The sequence below is a fragment of the Engystomops pustulosus genome, chromosome 5 (genome assembly GCF_040894005.1).
Source record: "Engystomops pustulosus chromosome 5, aEngPut4.maternal, whole genome shotgun sequence".
In the NCBI taxonomy this organism is placed as follows: Eukaryota; Metazoa; Chordata; class Amphibia; order Anura; family Leptodactylidae; genus Engystomops; species Engystomops pustulosus.
The window spans coordinates 42,831,793-42,850,086 of record NC_092415.1 but is presented as its reverse complement, the minus strand read 5'-3'; the positions used below and the strand labels follow the sequence as shown (position 1 = coordinate 42,850,086).

At 37.4% G+C, this 18,294-nt stretch overlaps 1 protein-coding gene across 2 annotated transcripts in view; it reads left to right on the top strand.

The window, feature by feature from the left end:
- The window catches only part of PRDM14 (PR/SET domain 14), a 36,132-nt gene extending 19,076 nt beyond the window's left edge, over positions 1-17,056 (top strand). For both annotated transcript variants that reach the window (XM_072151762.1, XM_072151763.1), the window contains exons 2-8: positions 7,843-8,466; positions 8,945-8,992; positions 9,083-9,240; positions 9,960-10,230; positions 11,317-11,519; positions 13,691-13,792; positions 15,316-17,056. In XM_072151762.1, coding sequence (XP_072007863.1) covers positions 7,872-8,466; positions 8,945-8,992; positions 9,083-9,240; positions 9,960-10,230; positions 11,317-11,519; positions 13,691-13,792; positions 15,316-15,543 — 1,605 coding nt within the window. In that variant the 5' untranslated portion in view covers positions 7,843-7,871 and the 3' untranslated portion in view covers positions 15,544-17,056. The remainder of the gene's footprint in view (positions 1-7,842; positions 8,467-8,944; positions 8,993-9,082; positions 9,241-9,959; positions 10,231-11,316; positions 11,520-13,690; positions 13,793-15,315) is intronic.
- The last annotated feature ends 1,238 nt before the right edge of the window (positions 17,057-18,294 follow it).

Here is an 18,294-nt window from a genome sequence, read left to right as displayed (position 1 = left end):
ATTTTAATGTTTGTACACCACAAACCTGACAAACAAGCCTTAATAAAACTCCCCCCATGAGTAACATCATGCATATTAAATCTCTCTATACAAGGAATGTGTCACCAAAATTTTTATTTTTACGGTAAACATAATTTTAGGACTTTTAGATGATTTCACAAAAAACTTAAATCCTGCAATATTCACTCTGGCCACCAGGCCTAATAATAGGCTGACATTGCATTTTCTTTCCACAGCCTCTTCATTTACAGACAAAAGAAGATAACACCTCTATAGAAAACATCATCATTGCATCCACTGCTAACAATAGATTGTCACACCTACCCACCTGCACCGAGCATCTCTAGAAAACCAACCATAGACAGTGAGTCAGCTCTTGTCTATCTCTAGTTTAGCCTTTGGGCATGAGGTCACTATACAGTCTATCACTAAATACTAATCACAAAGCTTAGGCAACAAATAATGGAAAATAGAATAAAACATATTTACAATTGCCAAAAAAAGTTTTGAAAAAAAAAAAAAAAAATTAAAAAAATATATATATATATATTCTCTTTTTTAATGTGGTTTTAATAAGAAAATTGATGATACATTCCCTTTAATGGCTTATGAACATATCTGTATCCTAAAGTGATAGGTTATTGCCCAATTCAATGGGACAAAATATACTCTAGTTTTTTTTAAAGAAATATGTGGGGGGCACTCTAAAAGATTTAGATATTGTGTGGTGCATTTTTTCCATCACTTTAATCTGTGAAAAACAGTAGCAAATTATAATATGAGTCATTTGGGCAGTAACCTGGGGTCCGTGGTCACTCAAAGCATACACCAAATTTAATACTGTACTGAAAAGATAATGGACGGTAGGACCTCAACCGCTGAAGTCCTCATGTGACAGCTCTCCAGCACAGATGTATACAAGAAACCTTTCAGGACCTTTTGAAGGTCCTCCAAAGGTCCTTAAACTGCAGAACCTAAAGTGGGCAGGGACTACCCCTCCTTTCCAACATATATTAGTTCTGGTACTGTATGTAGACACAAAGTGTTAAATAACAAAAAAATGTTTAGACTTTTTTTTATACAGCCCAGACCCCACATCCATCCATCCATGGAGAACATTTGTACATAGTTCTCAAACATCACACAGTCTTGAAACAAGGTCTGATTGAGGTAGAGACAGATTCCAGTGTTGTGTCTGTTATCCCTGATAGAAAAGTACTAATATTCATGGCTGCAGGCTCTCCATCCTGCTGATTGGCAGCTTTCTAGAACTGTGCATAGAGAGAATGCTGTCAATCAGCATGGGGAGGGAAAAGCTTGTCACTCATGAATACTTAGATTGACCCGCTGCAACCAATAAAGTGTAAAAACCATAACAAGAATGAAACTGTCATCCAGACAGAAAGATTGCTGAGAGGAGCATATCCACCTCTGTCTTATGCTATATAATACATGAATGTGCTGCCATGTAACGTACTGGAATCATAGACAGACTGACGTATCTCTCCCCTGTAATAGGAGCAGACATAAGGAAGCCTCACACACACTGAATGTTTATGGAACCTTCACCGCTATTAAATCCTCCCAAAGGATTACATAATCCATTATAATCCTCCTGGACAATTCTGGGGACTGAAGATCCTTATGACACATCCACATATTATTTTTTTGCTGTAGATCACATCTGACATCAATACATAATAGTTTGGTTCAGACGAAATCAATAGATACATTTATATTTCCAAAAACTGTTACTTAAAGAGAACCTGTCATCAGGTTTTACCACACTAAACTACTAGTCCTACTAGTCAGGAAGAGTATGAAATGTCCTTTCTAGAATTCCCAATTTTATGTGAAATCTCACCCGTTTACTTCTAAAAATAAATATGACTTTTCTCACCTCATTTTCACCTTAAGTTTGTTGGTTGCATTTCAGACGCCCCTGTCTTCTGTTCTATAGTACATAGAAACATGCTTTGTGTCGTGGTAATAATAAGGATCTTATCTTTTAGACCACATCAGGCTTATAACTTTGAGAGCTACAGAACCAGGGATACAGGCAGCTAAATACGTAATTGGAAATGGAAGCTTCAGATAAAGATCCAGTTCCTGTCTATTTTTAACTGCTTGTGTGTCCAGTTCTGTAGTTCACGGAACCATATCCCTTATGGGATCTGAAATATGGAATTCTTATCTTTAATATGACACTAAAAGAATGTTTCTAGGTGCTAAAGAACCATAGATAGGGGTTTCTGAAGAGACACTCCACCTGCAACTACTAAACTTGACTCATCTTATATGAAAATGCGAGAAAAGTCGTATTTTCCTGACTTTGGGGGAGATTTTTTTTAAATAGGAAAACTGATAAGATTTGAAATACAAGAGGGAAATGTCCTTCAATGTCCTGAGGGGGCTAGTATTTAAGAGGGGTAAAACCTGATGACAGGTTCCTTTTAAAGGGATACTGTCAGCTCCTGATTCCCATATAACCTAAACATATAGCCTTGCAGGTGAGCCATTTTCTGTCAAGGGAATGTTTTTCTTCATTAAATCTGTGGTTTAAATACAGAAGAGAAATCTTCATTTGTATTTTTACGCAAATTAGCATTAACGCATGGCCACGAGGTTCAGAGCACAGTTATTGCACAGTGTCACCGGGCGAGCAGTGCAGCATTAGCCCCCATTCACAAAGCTGTGTTTGCGTCTCTACCTTTGCATAGGAGTCTACGGGAACGTGAAAATACCAATGCAACACAGGTATCATCCGTTTGCTGTCCATATTTTTGGATCAGTTGCCCGGTAACACAATCATGTGACAATCCAATGGCTTGGGTCAAGCTACGGATATCATCCATAATTTTTTTGTGGATCCTCAAAAATGGATGACTCGCAGACCATATCTGTGAACGTACCAGAAACATTCAGAAAATACTGAAAACACGCACTGAGCACAAAAAACGGACAAGAACTCCGCGGTTTGCTGGCAGAGGAAAACTGTCGTATTCTGGTAGCCATAGTCCGGGCTGAAAGGGAGGTAGTGAAATGGTTCAGTTGCACATCAGAAGGGTCTCATTCTCAGTCTAATATCACGCGCTGAGTTGGCAAGATGCAATGGCATGATTTCCACACTGTAGGGAAGTGATATGAAAACAAAAAGTTGTGTCCCATAGGTGAAATCCAAAATGTCCTCATTGCAGATCCTTTAAAATCAGTACAAGGAGTGGTCGATGCTGGGTCTACTCGTTTCGAGTGACAACGCTCTTAGTCATGGTATGGATGGTGAAAGCTGGTAACCACACCCATAGTGACCACACCCATAGTGCATAGCAATGCTAATTTGCATATAAATACAGATTTCTTTGTATTCAGACCACAGTGGAATGTGAGGTCATGTATGCAGGTCCTCCAAATTTGCATAAATAACACTGAAGTTCACTGATTCCCTCCATGTTTTTTTTATAGAAGCATTGCATTAAGGAAAATGATTACAATGTAATAAAGTAGCCATTGATCCAATTTGATAAGTGTATAAGGCTAAGTTCACACTACCGTTCAAACCTCCATTTAAAAAAGTAAAGGACGGAAGTTTAACGTTTCAATTAAAAATCCCTTTAACATGAATGTAAATTTTATGTCATCCGTTATGTTCCGCTTAGGCAGGTATCCGTTATCCATCCATTTCTTTTGGATTGAAAAAATTGCGGTGGCTGCAGTTCTTTTTCTCCATTTGAAAAAAAATGTATGGATAACGGATCCCTGCCTAAACGGAACATAATGGATCACATAAAATTTACAGTTAAAAACAGCATCAAAGTAAATTTTATGTCATCCGTATTGTTCCGTTTAGGCAGGGATCCGTTATCCATGCGTTTTTTCAAACTGAGTAAAAAAAGTACTGCAGCCCCCCGTAAATTTTTTCCATTAAAAAAAAAAAAACGGATAACGAATACCTACCTAAACGGAACATAACGGATGACATAAAATTTACATTCATGTTAACTGGATTTTTAGTTGAAAGATTAAACTTCCGTTCTATACTTTTTTAATGGAGGTTTGAACAGTAGTGTAAACTTAGCCTAAATGTTGCCAGAAATTGCATAATTTTGAAACTCTCTGGGTCAATTTATATTCTACAAGACATTCATATTGTATACCCAGTTTTTCAAGTCTTATGTTTGCAATGTTGTTGATTGTGTCAGTCTCATTGTCACCCCCAAGAATAGACTGCAGAGAGGGGAGTGAAAGAGTTTAATGCAAGTGGAGTGGGGGAAAAGATAAAGTACCATCATAGTCTATTATGTGTTATGTTTTGGCTACAAAATCTGCATTAGAAAACCTGATTGTGTGTACTTACTCCAAAGGCATTATCTATACCTGATCCCCCACAATGCATCATGTCCTGGATTAAAATGCATGGTCTGGGTCTGTGACGTGCACAGCAGCCCAATAGGTGAGGGGTCATCACTGTCTGCTAGTATGTGTGCTTCCACCAAGTACAGGCTGTATTATGAGTGTGCTGCATGGACCCCCCTTGTGCTTTGCATATGCTAATACCCCATAATAGGAGTAATGAGGGAGATGATTGGCTGGAGCCTGAGGTCTGTGTAAAGTAATCACACAATTCTGCCCCCTGCTGCTCTGGGGTGTGCAATGCAGGGTGTGGACCTATAAATATGATAATTATTAATTGTCATCAGTACAACACTATCGTTTAACCCTAGCACTGCCAAGGTCTGAAGTGAATACCTGCCCATGTATATGACAAGAGGTCATCACTGCTGTTTCTGATACTGTAATGCTGTACTATGATACAGTGAGCATTATACAAGGACCAATGTATACTGGTAATATGCTAGGATGGAAGGGGGTTATTGCTCGGTATGGAAACCAATTAATGCATGAAGCTGAAAAAATATGAATAAAGAAATATTACATGAGCCAATAAATAATCTAAATAATATTCTCTACTAACACAATGCCAGAGGTAAAATAAAATCAGACCTGATCAGTAGGCAAATCACAGAAGTAGAGACTTGTGTGACCACATTGTATGTAACATGTGTTATTTATATGCTATAATATACTACAAATTTACACAATTTCATATCCTTAATAAGACATAACAATCCCACTGCAGATAAGGGTAGTGAAAGACGGATAATATACATTTAACATGCAGGATAATATATATCCTACATAATGCACAAGATGCAACGAATTTACTGTAATAGATATTATACACAACATCAAATAAAGCAGATAAATCATATCGTAGACACTATACATTTTATAGACTGCACATATTTTACAAAAATAATGGATATAATAAAATAGATACATGGGATAAAACCCATCCAGTAGAACAAATATTACACATTACATATGTTACACTACAATAGTAAATACATTTTAATGCATCTTATAGAAAGGATAAAAATGTAAATGTCTTTTATTAGTTGTAATCTGTGTTGGGATGGATAGATTTTAATTAAGGAGCTTTATTTATTCTCATTATAGAGGCATTTGGGTACATAAAGTAACGATTTTTTTTGTTTCACTTTAATCTTTATTTTGTTGTAGATTGTAGACTTATTATATTATTTTACGTTGTTTTATTATTCTTTTTAATTACCATCTGTTTGGTTAAGTTTTGATCATATTTGCATTATCTGTGTTGTGTAAACTGTATTGAACTATTCCTTTAATTGAACTAATCTGCATGAGGATCGATAGATTTTAATTGAATATGTTGAATTTATTGTCAAGTAACAGACTGTTCCCGTGTCTTCATTGTGCCAAATGTGACAATTTTGTCTATAGTGCAGATCAAAGCATTAGCCAAGAGAAATAAAGAAATGAATAACTTTATATCTAGATCTACAGCTTCATCATCAAACTTCCTCCTTCTCATCTTCATGATCAGGATCTATGTAACCAGTGATTATTTAGAGATTTATTATTACAGTAAATGTAGTGACCCCTTTACTCTGTGCTTTCTAACAATAGCAATGAGATGTCTTTATTTCAGGAAGGGTTAGGGTTAGGATTTGGCTATGGGGGATATGCACACTGCAGCTCACATTATAAGGGTTAAGCTGGAGTCTAGGTGCAGACAACCTGTAAGTAAAGCCTTGAGTGGACAGGGGAGATGAACAGCTCTTGGACCAATAGTAAGAGTCTGAATAGTGGGAGGAGGGGCAGATGCTGGTTGGTATTGAGGAAGGACTTGTGGTCCACTCTGGTTTCTATCCCCCTCCTTCTCCTCCCTTTTAACCCATCTGCCTTCATTTGCCTTCACACACAAGTAAGACCCCACTGATAAGACATCACCCCAGCTCCATAGCAAGGGCATGGACAAGAGGACAGCACTAGCACCTTACACTAGGTCTGGAGTTTAGGGGGGACTTATCATCATCCAGGATCTGTAATAAGACAGTAAGTATAACTACTACTCTCATCCTCCACATGACTAGAAGCAGTACTGATTGGACACAGGAGAATGGCTCAGGGTGTCACTGCTTCCTCCTTAATGTGGAGAGATGTCTTCATTATTGTGACCTTTCCCCTGACCCCATGTTCTTCTATGTGAGTGTCACGACCCTGTTTTGTCTGACCCATTGGCTACCATTGATCTGGCCATTCTATCAGATACAGGAAGATTTAAGCTCCCAGGGCTCAGCATTGTCCAGCCATCATTACAAAGAGGTTATATTAATAGACTGGTTAACCCTGGAAACTTCTATGTATCTGCAGCTGTGGAGGTCAGTGCATGGAGGAAGCTCAGCTAAGGGGAGAGGTTTTGATCCTGGAGAGGGCAAGTGTGTCCTGATTGGGGTGATGAATGTATAATTGGATTTATCAGGAATATAAATGAGTTACATCCAGGAGGAGGTATGTTATAGAAGGAAACTTTCTAATGGAAATCTTAGAGATAGACAATAGATCGAGAGACAGATATAGAAGTTTCTATACATATACATCTATCTATCTATCTATCTATCTATCTATCTATCTATCTATCTATCTATCTATCTATCTATCTATCTATCTATCTATCTATCTATCTATCTATCTATCCTGTATAATACGGATTATCATATTTAATATAATACGGATGCTGTCATATTTATGCTTTTCACACTCATAGTTTTTTGGTTATAACTTTTCTAATATTATATTGTGTGTAATATTTGCTGGATGTGATAAATATGTAGAATATGTGATCGGTTGATAGAAAATATTTTTTTTTTTACATCACTCGGGTCAGATTTTTATATATACAACAGAGGATCCCAGAACTAATAATATCAGGTTCTGCCGTTTAATAACTTTTTTAATTGTTTATGTAAATTACCGTTTGTAAACAATTTTCACTCATGTAACAAAAAAAGACGATAGAAATATCTACAGAATGTACACACATGAACACATATAAATTCATAATCATACAAACACACAACCTAAATCAGGACATAAATCGAATAATGGAAATATAAGGCATTGAAGATGTTACTGAAATCCTTAAATACTTTTCGTTTTGATAAATTGTAGAAAAAATACTGAATAAAAAAGCTTTTATATAATATGACGAGATATACAATTCCCTTAATGGGTTATAATAAGTTTATATTCGCTATTATTTCGATAATTCTACAATCCCGATTGCTTTTCTATGTTGATAACAAATTGAATATAAACGAATCATTAATTTTTTTTCTGAACACATATGATTTTATGTGATTTTTTTTTTGTGTGTGTGTCGCTGTATGTTGTCGGTATCTTTATGGAACAGGATTTTGGCAGTAGGAACTTTTTAATGTGTGTGTTTTATTTTTTTTGCAGGCTTGTGTTATACTGAAAAAGAAGTGAAGATGGCAGTGTCCGTGCCCAGCAGCACCCTCCCCACCCCAGGCATAGATCGGCTGCCCACAGGAATGGCCAACTATTTCCCCACATTCCTGCCCCATAGTAACCCCTACCTGGGCATCCTGACCAGTGCCCCCCATGACTTGTTCCATCCTCTGAAGTCTCTTGGGAGACTGGTCACCAAATCCTCACCCCTGGGCCCCATTAATTTCAGGGACATATCTTCCATCCTCACCCACAGTTCTCCCCCCAGTGACCCCCTCTTCCCTCCCTCACTTTCTTCTTACCCCATATTTGGTAAGGCCCAGGCTGTTCTGAGCAGTAAGGAGTCCCCCTGCAGTAACACTAATACTGGACCATCCCTGCACCCTGGGCTCCCCCATAACTCCCCCCAGAGCCCCAAATCCAAGAAGTGCAGGATCCCTGTAATGGGGTCCCCTGGCCTAGAGGTGATGAGCCCGGGGGCCACCTACCAATTCACAGAAGAGGATCTGCACACTGTCCTGTATGGGTACACAGCCAGCTCATGTGGGGAGCAGCACCCCCAGAACAGACCCACACATGCCATATCCGGGCTCCGACTCCCTGACAGCTGCACAGGTTATTATCTATCTATCTATCTATCTATCTATCTATCTATCTATCTATCTATCTATCTTATATAATTCTGTGTATACCATAGATCTTTTCCTAATATTTATCCATTCTATCTAATCATATATATTTATCTAACTACTTTATCTACTTTTTATAAATATTCTATCTATCTATCTATCTTTCTATCTATCTATCTATCTATCTATCTATCTATCTATCTATCTATCTATCTATCTATCTATCTATCTATCTATCTATCTATCTATCTTATATCATTCTGTGTCTACCATAGATCTTTTCCTAATATTTATCCATTCTATCTATCTAATCATATACATTTATCTAACTACTTTTATCTACTTTTTAAAAATATTCCTGGCAAATTATCTATCTATCTATCTATCTATCTATCTATCTATCTATCTATCTATCTATCTATCTATCTATCTTCCACATAATAACAGAATTGCATTTGTTACAGTGATGGAGCCCCAGTCTCTGGACAGAGAATCTCTGCAGTTACCAGAAGGTAGATTATTACACGTTGTTATGTTCCTCAGTAATCGGACCCCCAGTGATAACAATGTACAGTGATGTTAATCAGAACATGTTTTTGTAGGACTGACTGTACTAAAAACGAGATATGGAGATTTACCCAAGTCTGGGGTGTTTAGTACCAGTGTCATCCCTAAAGGGATCAAATTCGGTCCATTTCAGGGGAGAGTTGTGAATACCAGCGAGATCAAGACCTATGATGATAACTCTGTTATGTGGGAGGTGAGGAGGCACTACTATTACTATTACTCTCATCATCTCATCTCTATTTCTATAAAATATCCACCAATGGGCTGTACATACACAGCAAGAGGTCTGCCTAGCACAGAGATAAATCATTTATGTATCGCTATCTTATTTATGTGTTTTATGCAGATTTTATTTGATCCATGATTTTTAAAATAACCCTATAATTTTTTTTATGCTATTGATATTATCACAATTTTAATTAAGCATATTATTGCTACTAATAATAATAATACAAATAGTGAGAATATATGATTGTAATGTATTACCATTATTATAATTTTCATTTCGCAAATCACAGCCCCGATTTCTCACCTTCCAAATTTTAATATAATTATTATATTAAATAAATGTTTTATATAATAATTTATATTTGATTAATAATTGTTATAATATTTTTATAATATTTCCTAAATGTTCTCTTTTTGTCAGATTTCTTTGTGTATTATTATTTTGTTGGTAAATGTTACTATTATTTCATTTTTCATACTGTATTTCTTCACTAGATTAATATGATATGTCATATCCTATTATTATTTCGTATTTTTATATTTGGACAAATATTTATTATAGATAGGCATGATTATAGTGACATTTTTGCATTACTGTAAATTTGCAATTATGATCTATAGAACATCATTGTATCTGTGTAATAAATTGACTCAAGACCTATAAATGTGACTTGTCTTGGGCAGATCTTTGAGGATGGCAGACTGAGTCACTTCATAGATGGGAAGGGGACATGTGGTAACTGGATGGCGCTGGTGAATTGTGCCCGATTCCCAGAGGAACAGAATCTGATCGCAGTACAATGTGAGGGCGACATCTACTATGAGACCTGCAAGGAGATCGCCCCCAGACAGGAGCTGCTGGTCTGGTATGGAGACTGCTACCTGCAATTCCTGGGCATCCCAGTCAGCCTCAAAGGCATGGATGAGGGCAAACCTGCCTTCCAGCAGATGGAAGGTATGTATGGTACCTACCTGTATGACTGTGACTAGATTGATCTAGATCGTCATAAAATTATTATTTGAAAGCAGAGCATGATGACATCATAAAATACATTAAAAAACGTTTAAAAAAATATATAAAAGTATTACAAAATGCAATGACACATTTAAGATTTAAAAAGACAATTAAATGTTTTATGCTGTATAATATTTAGGCAAATTATAATGTATTTGTCATCTTTGTAATAACCCATTACAACATTATGATGACACATTTTACCAAACATGGACATTCTATAATATCTATAATATATGATTATAAATTATTATCCAATTGCATTATTATTATGTTATTATAATTATGTTTTAAGAAGTTACATCAAATATATATAATTAGCTTAGCCTATCATATTACTATATTAGAGGTTAGTAATATAATGTTGGTATACAACATAATGTTAAATGTCTATATACTATATTATGTGGCTCTAATTATCATTTATTTCATTAACTCAACCAATTGCTATATTATGTTTTTAAAAAAAAAAATATATATATGTGTATAATGCTAACTTGTAACGGTGTTTACAGCTTAATTACTGAATAATAGCACATATTATAGTATAGTATGATAAGATTTTAAAAGTGGTAAGAAGTAAAATATGAAATGATAATATTGTACAGCACAACTGCACAGATAACATATAATAATCACAGGACATGTAGTTGAATACATTAAAAGGACACACATACATGAGCCGGCTGATCTGCTATTGGCAGGTAAATAAGTGTTTATTAAAGATGTGCTGTAATCCTTACAAGAAGAATACAGATGTCAGCGGAGCTCAGGCTCAGTAATTGTTATTGACATTAGCATATTCTGATGAGCCGGATTATCCGCTCAGTCATTAGCTGCTAATGATCCAACTATTGGAAAGTACAACTTGCATTATCCTTCGATTTATACATCCGCCAGTGCGTGTCCCTCAATGATTTTACCTTATAGGAAATCAACAACAAAAAATGTTACCCACAAGGTGTGATGTGAGGGCAGAATGGCGGCTTTTTCAGGGTCTCACCCTATAGTTCTCTCTCTTTATAGAATCTGGAGAGGGATACAAATGTGAAAGATGTGGAAAAGTATTCGCCTATAAATATTACCGGGATAAGCACCTTAAGTACACCCGCTGTGTGGACCAGGGGGACAGGAAGTTTCCTTGTCATCTGTGTAAGAGGTCCTTCGAGAAGAGGGATAGACTGAGGATCCACATCCTACATGTCCATGAGAAGCATCGACCCCACAAGGTGAGTCCAGCCTGCAGATCACCATACACAGATACACGCCGCGGGGGCTGTAATGCACAAAGAGTCTGTAAAGGGCACCAACTTGTATGTGAATATTCACTGTAATATGGCGAACCTGCCCATATATATAGTATATACAGTAAAAGTACAGAGATCTTCCATTATAAACACAATCTGCCATACAATACATCACCTACCAACAAGAAACCAGTGTAATCTATGCAGAATAAAGGCTCTTATATGAGGTGCTCTCCATGCTGTAGATGGTATTAATGTACATTCCCATATGTTTGGTTATCCAGTGTTGTTTGCCTCTGAAGTGTTGATATCTGATCAAAAAAACAGGTCTTGTAATATACCTGTAGGTCCAGTACCAGGTTCACACAGTCTATAGAACCCCTGAGGGGACACTGGGTCAACTCCCCCAGCTCCTGGCACCTTGCATTCCCATCCAGTGCGCTCCAAACAACTGGCATATGTCAATGACCTGGATATGAAATGAATTTCCCAGCACATAACCTGTCCTTATACTAGATCACTCCTGCTCATTTGGTGAAGCTGTAGTTTTAGGATCTTTTTTGTCAGTTTAAGGTCCAGTTCACATCTTCGTTTGGTCTTCAGTTATTGTGAGCCAAAACTAGGAGTGGTCCGACACCCAGAACAGGAGCAAATCTCATCATACCTTACATCTGTATAGTCATTGCAAAGACTTGGGCCCGTTCTGTGTGTTGGACCACTACTGGTTTTGGCTAACAATCGTAGTTGTGAAATGAGCCTAATCTCTCCTGTCTGCTCTATAATAGTAAATGTATTTGTTTGCTCATCGCTTGATGTGTAAAGTGCTGTTGTATATGTCGGTGTAGTACAAAACAGAATTGCATGCTCAGCTTATGTTGTGTATAAGGAAAGCTCTAGCTAGTTATAATGGAACGACAAGACGGTGTCCACATTTCTCCATCACTGCTTACCTATACATCCTGCAAGATCCAGTGGTTATTCTCTCTCCAGTAGAGGAAGGGTTAAGCGGAGTCACGGGTGGCTGCCATTATCTCAGTAGGATTTGGCTGCAGGCCCCTTATTTAGATCTGAAAGGCTTGTAAACTGAAATAGATCCAGGTCTGGCTCAATGAGACACACTTCCATTTCACGGGCCGGCTTACATTATTTAACAGTTCAGTTGGCTGAGATGATTTTCTTGAGTGTTTTACACATATTTGGAACTAATGCATTGTGCGTAATATTAGAGATGTGTCTGGGATCAATAGACTCTTCTTTCTCCCTGTATAGACTTTGGGTGCACATCATAAACAGGCCCCTAAATACTTAGTGCCATCTGCATAGCTACCTGGGAGTTACATCTTATAGGTACTTCTGCTTCTATAGTTTTCTAACTGAATAAGTCTCATTTCACATTACCGTTCCATCCCTTTGTTGAAAAAGTAAAGAACTGAGGTTTAACGGAGCTTTAACGTATCAATTAAAAATCCCATTGACATCAATGTAAATTTTATGCCATCCGTTATGGTCAGGCAGGGATCCGTTATCCATATGTCTTTTCAAACGGAGGAAAAGTACTGCAGCCTCCATCATTTTTTCCATTCAAAAAACGCATGGATACCTGCCTAGCCGGAACAGAACGTGTGACATAAAATTTACATTCATGTCAATGGGATTTTAAATTGCTACGTTTAAACCCCATGTTTAAACGTGGGGTTTGTGCTGTGTATTATATTAAACCAAGGAGCATTAAACTACAATTCTGCATATAAAACAATGACTATACACAGAGGCAGACACTTCAGTCATCGGGGGTCGTCATCCTTACAAAGCTCGGTGAAAGTTCAGTTTCCTTAGGGTTAGTGTGCCTTTAAAAATTGTTGGAATTTTCAATGATGATGAGGTTGGTGTCTTTGATTCATATATATAAAATAAAAAAAGATGGAATTATATAAATTTTAGAATATTTGCTTTGAAATAGCGTGAGATACATAACGTGAGGAATGTAAACCAATCACACATGTTGGTGTGTGGCCCCTTCTGGCAGGATCCGTTTTTCTTTTAGCGTCTTGTGCCCTTGTTTTTTTTTTAAAAAAGATATCATTAGCCTTCGTGATACTGAGCATTTATGTCCCATGATCATCTGAATGACTTCTATCTATCTTTACCTATAGTGCACAGTGTGTGGGAAAAGCTTCTCGCAGTCATCCAGTCTCAACAAGCACATGAGGGTTCACTCTGGAGAGAGACCCTACAAGTGCGTCTACTGCAACAAGGTAACACAATTCTTCTTATTCTCAATTCTTCTTTGCCACGATTTGTGACAAATTTGCACCTTTTTTTGGGTGTCTTTTTCCAATTTAATTTCTTTCAACTTGCCCCAGATTTATTGTGTGCACCCAGATGTTCTAGGCATAAGTGCAAATTTGGCTGCAAATCCACACTAGTCCTCCAGCGGCTTAGTAAAAACCATAGGAACTAGTTGCGCCAAATTTTTGTGCGTCTTTTTAACTGAAAAGTCGCTTATCCAATGCAGACTTTACCAAAGAAAGTGATACATAAGTGAAAAGTCGCATGGAACATCTGGAAAATAAAGATACATAATGCACTGCATAAGGTACAAGTCTACTTGAAAAACAACAGCAAAAGTTGCAGTGAAAAGTTGCAAAAACAATGAGACAAATAAACTAGCAAGAATAAAGATACATGTCCCCCAAAAGTCATCTAGGGAGAAATGTAGTATCCTACGCTGGCACATCATGACCCAAAACTGGCTTGCTGATAGATTATCTGGTTGTGTGGGGATAATTGCCGAGCACATTGTGGGGGAATTTATAAATTAGGGCCCAGGGTGGCGCTGGAAACGTGCTATGCTTTTCAGTGTGATGTAAGTTTGTGGTGAAAGGCATTAAAGAGGACCTGTCACCCATAAATTCGTCACTTGGAGCTGCTTACTGAAGTAAGCAGCTCCAAGTGCCAAAACAAATGCAGCAGTGTTAGAGCGTTATTGGAAACCTCTCAAAGCGAGTGAGCGGGGCAGTCCGGGGAAGAGGCAGCGCCTCAGACTGCCCCCTCATGAATACGCAGGGCCGCTTTGAAAGCAGTCCGGCATTTCTATTGTACACCGCAGCGGTGTTAGATATTGCTATCATTGTAACACTGCTGCGTTTGTTTTAGCACTAGGAGCTGCTTACTTTAGTAAGCAGCTCCCAGTGCCGAATTTCTGGGTGACAGGTCCTCTTTAAAGATTTGATGCACGAACCAAAAGGTTAAGAACTGTCTTCCGATTCATAAAGGTGAAATGGAACTACCTAGACCAGCCCAAAACTTAGACAAAAAAAAAGTCGAAAAAAGAAGCTCCAGAATAGTGGTGGAATCACAAGCATCGCCACAATTTTAGGGCCCCCAAAAAGTTGTGAGTGTTGTAAAACCATCTAAACTGTTGTTCCGACACTTCATAAATAAAGCACAAAAGGCACAGCAAGAGAAAACAATATTCTCCCAGTTTTCCATTTGAAAGGTCCCCCATTGTGCATCCGGCTCAGTTCTAGGCCTGTAGAACTGAACTTGAGCTTTCATCTGAACCTGGGACACCATGGACCGACACTGCCTCCTCCTCATCCAAGTGGCGTAGGGGGCTCTGCTCCTTGAATTGCGACTACATCACGGCTTGTAGAACTGTATTCAGGTGTACGGGCTGTGATAAATCCCCCCTAAAGTGCTATTAAGACACTCTAACTGTAGCTCTAGAACTTTTTAGATCACCAACCCTTATCTCTTCCATTTTTCTTTCATTTAGGCGTTTACAGCTTCCAGTATCCTCCGAACTCACATACGGCAACACTCTGGAGAGAAGCCCTTTAAGTGCAAACACTGTGGCAAGGCCTTTGCATCCCATGCAGCACATGACAGCCACGTGCGCCGCACACACATTAAGGAGAAGGGATACAGCTGTACGTTGTGTGGACAGAACTTCCTAGAGCCGGAAGAATTCCGATATCACATGCAGATACACTCTGCCCTCTAAGCATCTGCCCTTCCTTACCCCCGGCCTCTACATAAGACTGTGCCAATTCTATTTTATTTCCTTATCTTATGTTATTATTATTGTTAATTTTATTGTTGTTGTTATTATTTATTATTATTATTACTCAGATGCTTGTAATATATATATAAAAAAAAAACACTATATGAAATGGAACTGCTGGAACGTAACACTTTTAAATGACTCAGTCTGGTCTGAGGACTAGATGCTTTTATTTATTACTTTCTTATTTATGTATCGTGACGAGGACAATATCTTGTACAGAATTATGTGTTTGTTAAATTATATATTGATCTTATGTTTGGAAATGCTTCAATATTCTTTAATCCTGCAACTAATACTGGGCAAATGGGCAGATATCAACTAATGAAGGGGGTCATTCTTATAAGAGTCCCATCTGACACCAAGCTACGTAGATCATAGGCAGATGTTACTAGATATGGATCAGCTGGATCTCTTATAAAACTACTACCAAATATTGTATTCCTATGGTTTTGGGGAAAAAAAGACTTAAAATTAGCAAAAGCTATGAAAATGTTTGTGCTATGCTTCCAGTATACAGGACGCTAGTTAAGATGGACATTTTGCGTTCCATAGCATATTTAAGATATCAGTACGTATGTTATAAGACCATTGACTCGTCCAGTGGGTTTTAGTTGGGCTCAGGAGACAATTTGATCCTGCAGAAGTTGTCACATCCTGACAGATCTTGAGATAATTACTTGCTGTGTTGGATTTGTCCTTTTACTGTGGTTAATGTTGACATAATTTTTTGGGGAATTATTGTCTTTATGGAGGACACATCCCTATGGCATCTGATGTAGCGCACGGCTTAGATACAACGTCAGGCGACATTCATTGTAAATGTTGTACTGATCTCAGAAGTAGAGAGTAGTCGGCCAGCTCTCTGAGGAGATCCTGAGACGTCTTCTCAGAGAGATCAGTTATTATCTAGTTTGTCTTTTTTTATTAGCTCCAGCACTTTGACACTCATTGATCTTGTGTCCCGGGCTATAATACTGCACAGCCTTTCAGTTCATTGTAATAAAAAGCTTGGCCATTATCTACAGATGGCAATATTAAGCTGCCTGTATAGAAGAAGATGTAAAACAATGCTTGTCATTATAGTTATGCTTCAGATTTCAGCACTGTCTGGGAATAGGCCATGATAGCAGTGTGTGCCAGGCTAAATACTGTCTCACGAGGGGTGTCTCTATAATGTAGATATAAGAAGTGACTGATTTCTGTATATTTTGTTTTATTACTTGCCTTTTGTGAATGGAGTACAAACAATTGGGAGATTCCCTAAGAATACTGTAAATATTAGCTACTTTAATTGCACTATAGAGTCTAATATGTATGGATCAGGACACAGGTATAAGTGAGCATTGGCTTTTGGCCAGTTATGTCACCTAATGCTATACTTTACAAAAAAAAAAAAAAAAAAAAATCATAAAATGACAGATCTGGTCAATAATAGGGTTAAAGATCCCATGTTCATTGAGGCACAACTTAAAATACAAAATTTGTACAAGGCACCTACATTATGGTAGATTAATGTCCACATATGGACATACGGACATCAGGTGGGGAAAGATCCTCTTTAATACATAATTTTCGGTCCTCCTTCTCTAATATAGGGAAAGTATGCCATCTACGCTTAGGAGCAAATGCACTTCCTGTAGCCCCTTAAATACGCCTATAGACTATATAATCTGTAGCTGGGCAGAACATTGTTTCATATTTCATACAAGGATTCACGTTGGTCCATCAGCACCAATCGTGTCATAAAATGGCCTCAATATACTGACTGATCGGCAGCTGCAGGTTCTTATTGATCCATTTTTTAAATTGAGTATACATATATATAAAATAATCATGGAATTTGGAGTATATTGATTAATGCTAATTTGGCAAGGGATCCAGTTGATTGTCCAGGTCTCTGTATATGCAGAGGGATTGTCTTGATGAGTTATCCCCTTTACTTATGTAGAGTGTAAAGTAGCACTGTTGTATATACATACATAAAATACTTGTAAAGAACCGATACCTTTGCACAGAACAATAGGAGGCTGATTTCATGACAGGACAAGGAACTGCAGTTTGCACAGGTTTTGGCTTAGATGTTCCTCAGCACTTTACTATATGTAGATAAGAATTCATTTGTGGCAAATAGAAGAAATGAAGTGACTTGTTCTGCATTGGGAGCGTTTTCTGGTTAGTTCAGGATAGTTGTCTCCTATAATATATATGAATCCCATTGCCACGTAACTCTTATTCTCCAAACGTCCATCATCTGTTGTTTTAGTTTTAATATTTCTGTATGAACCTATAAACATATTGTTTAATTTTGTGCCACAAACAAATTAATGTGCGACTCTCATTGACGTTTCTAGTAGCGTTTTGCCGTCTATGTATTTTAAAAATGAATAAAAGACCTATATAAAACACATCAGGTGAAGACTGACATTTAATATTTTGTGTTATTATGACCCCACAGAGAATAATTTTTTTTTTTTAATTGTTAGCAAAAATTTATGTTTTTTTATATTTTGGTTGTCCCCTAAGTGCCAGTGTTTGATTTATTTTATGCCTCTTTTAAGAAACTATGTGGAACATGTTACTATGGAATCCTTGGCGTGCTTATTCAGATATTGTATAAAAGGTTTTATCTTCTAGATGGTTTAGGTGTATTCTGCTCAATCTTTTGGCTATAGTTATAGGTTTATGTCT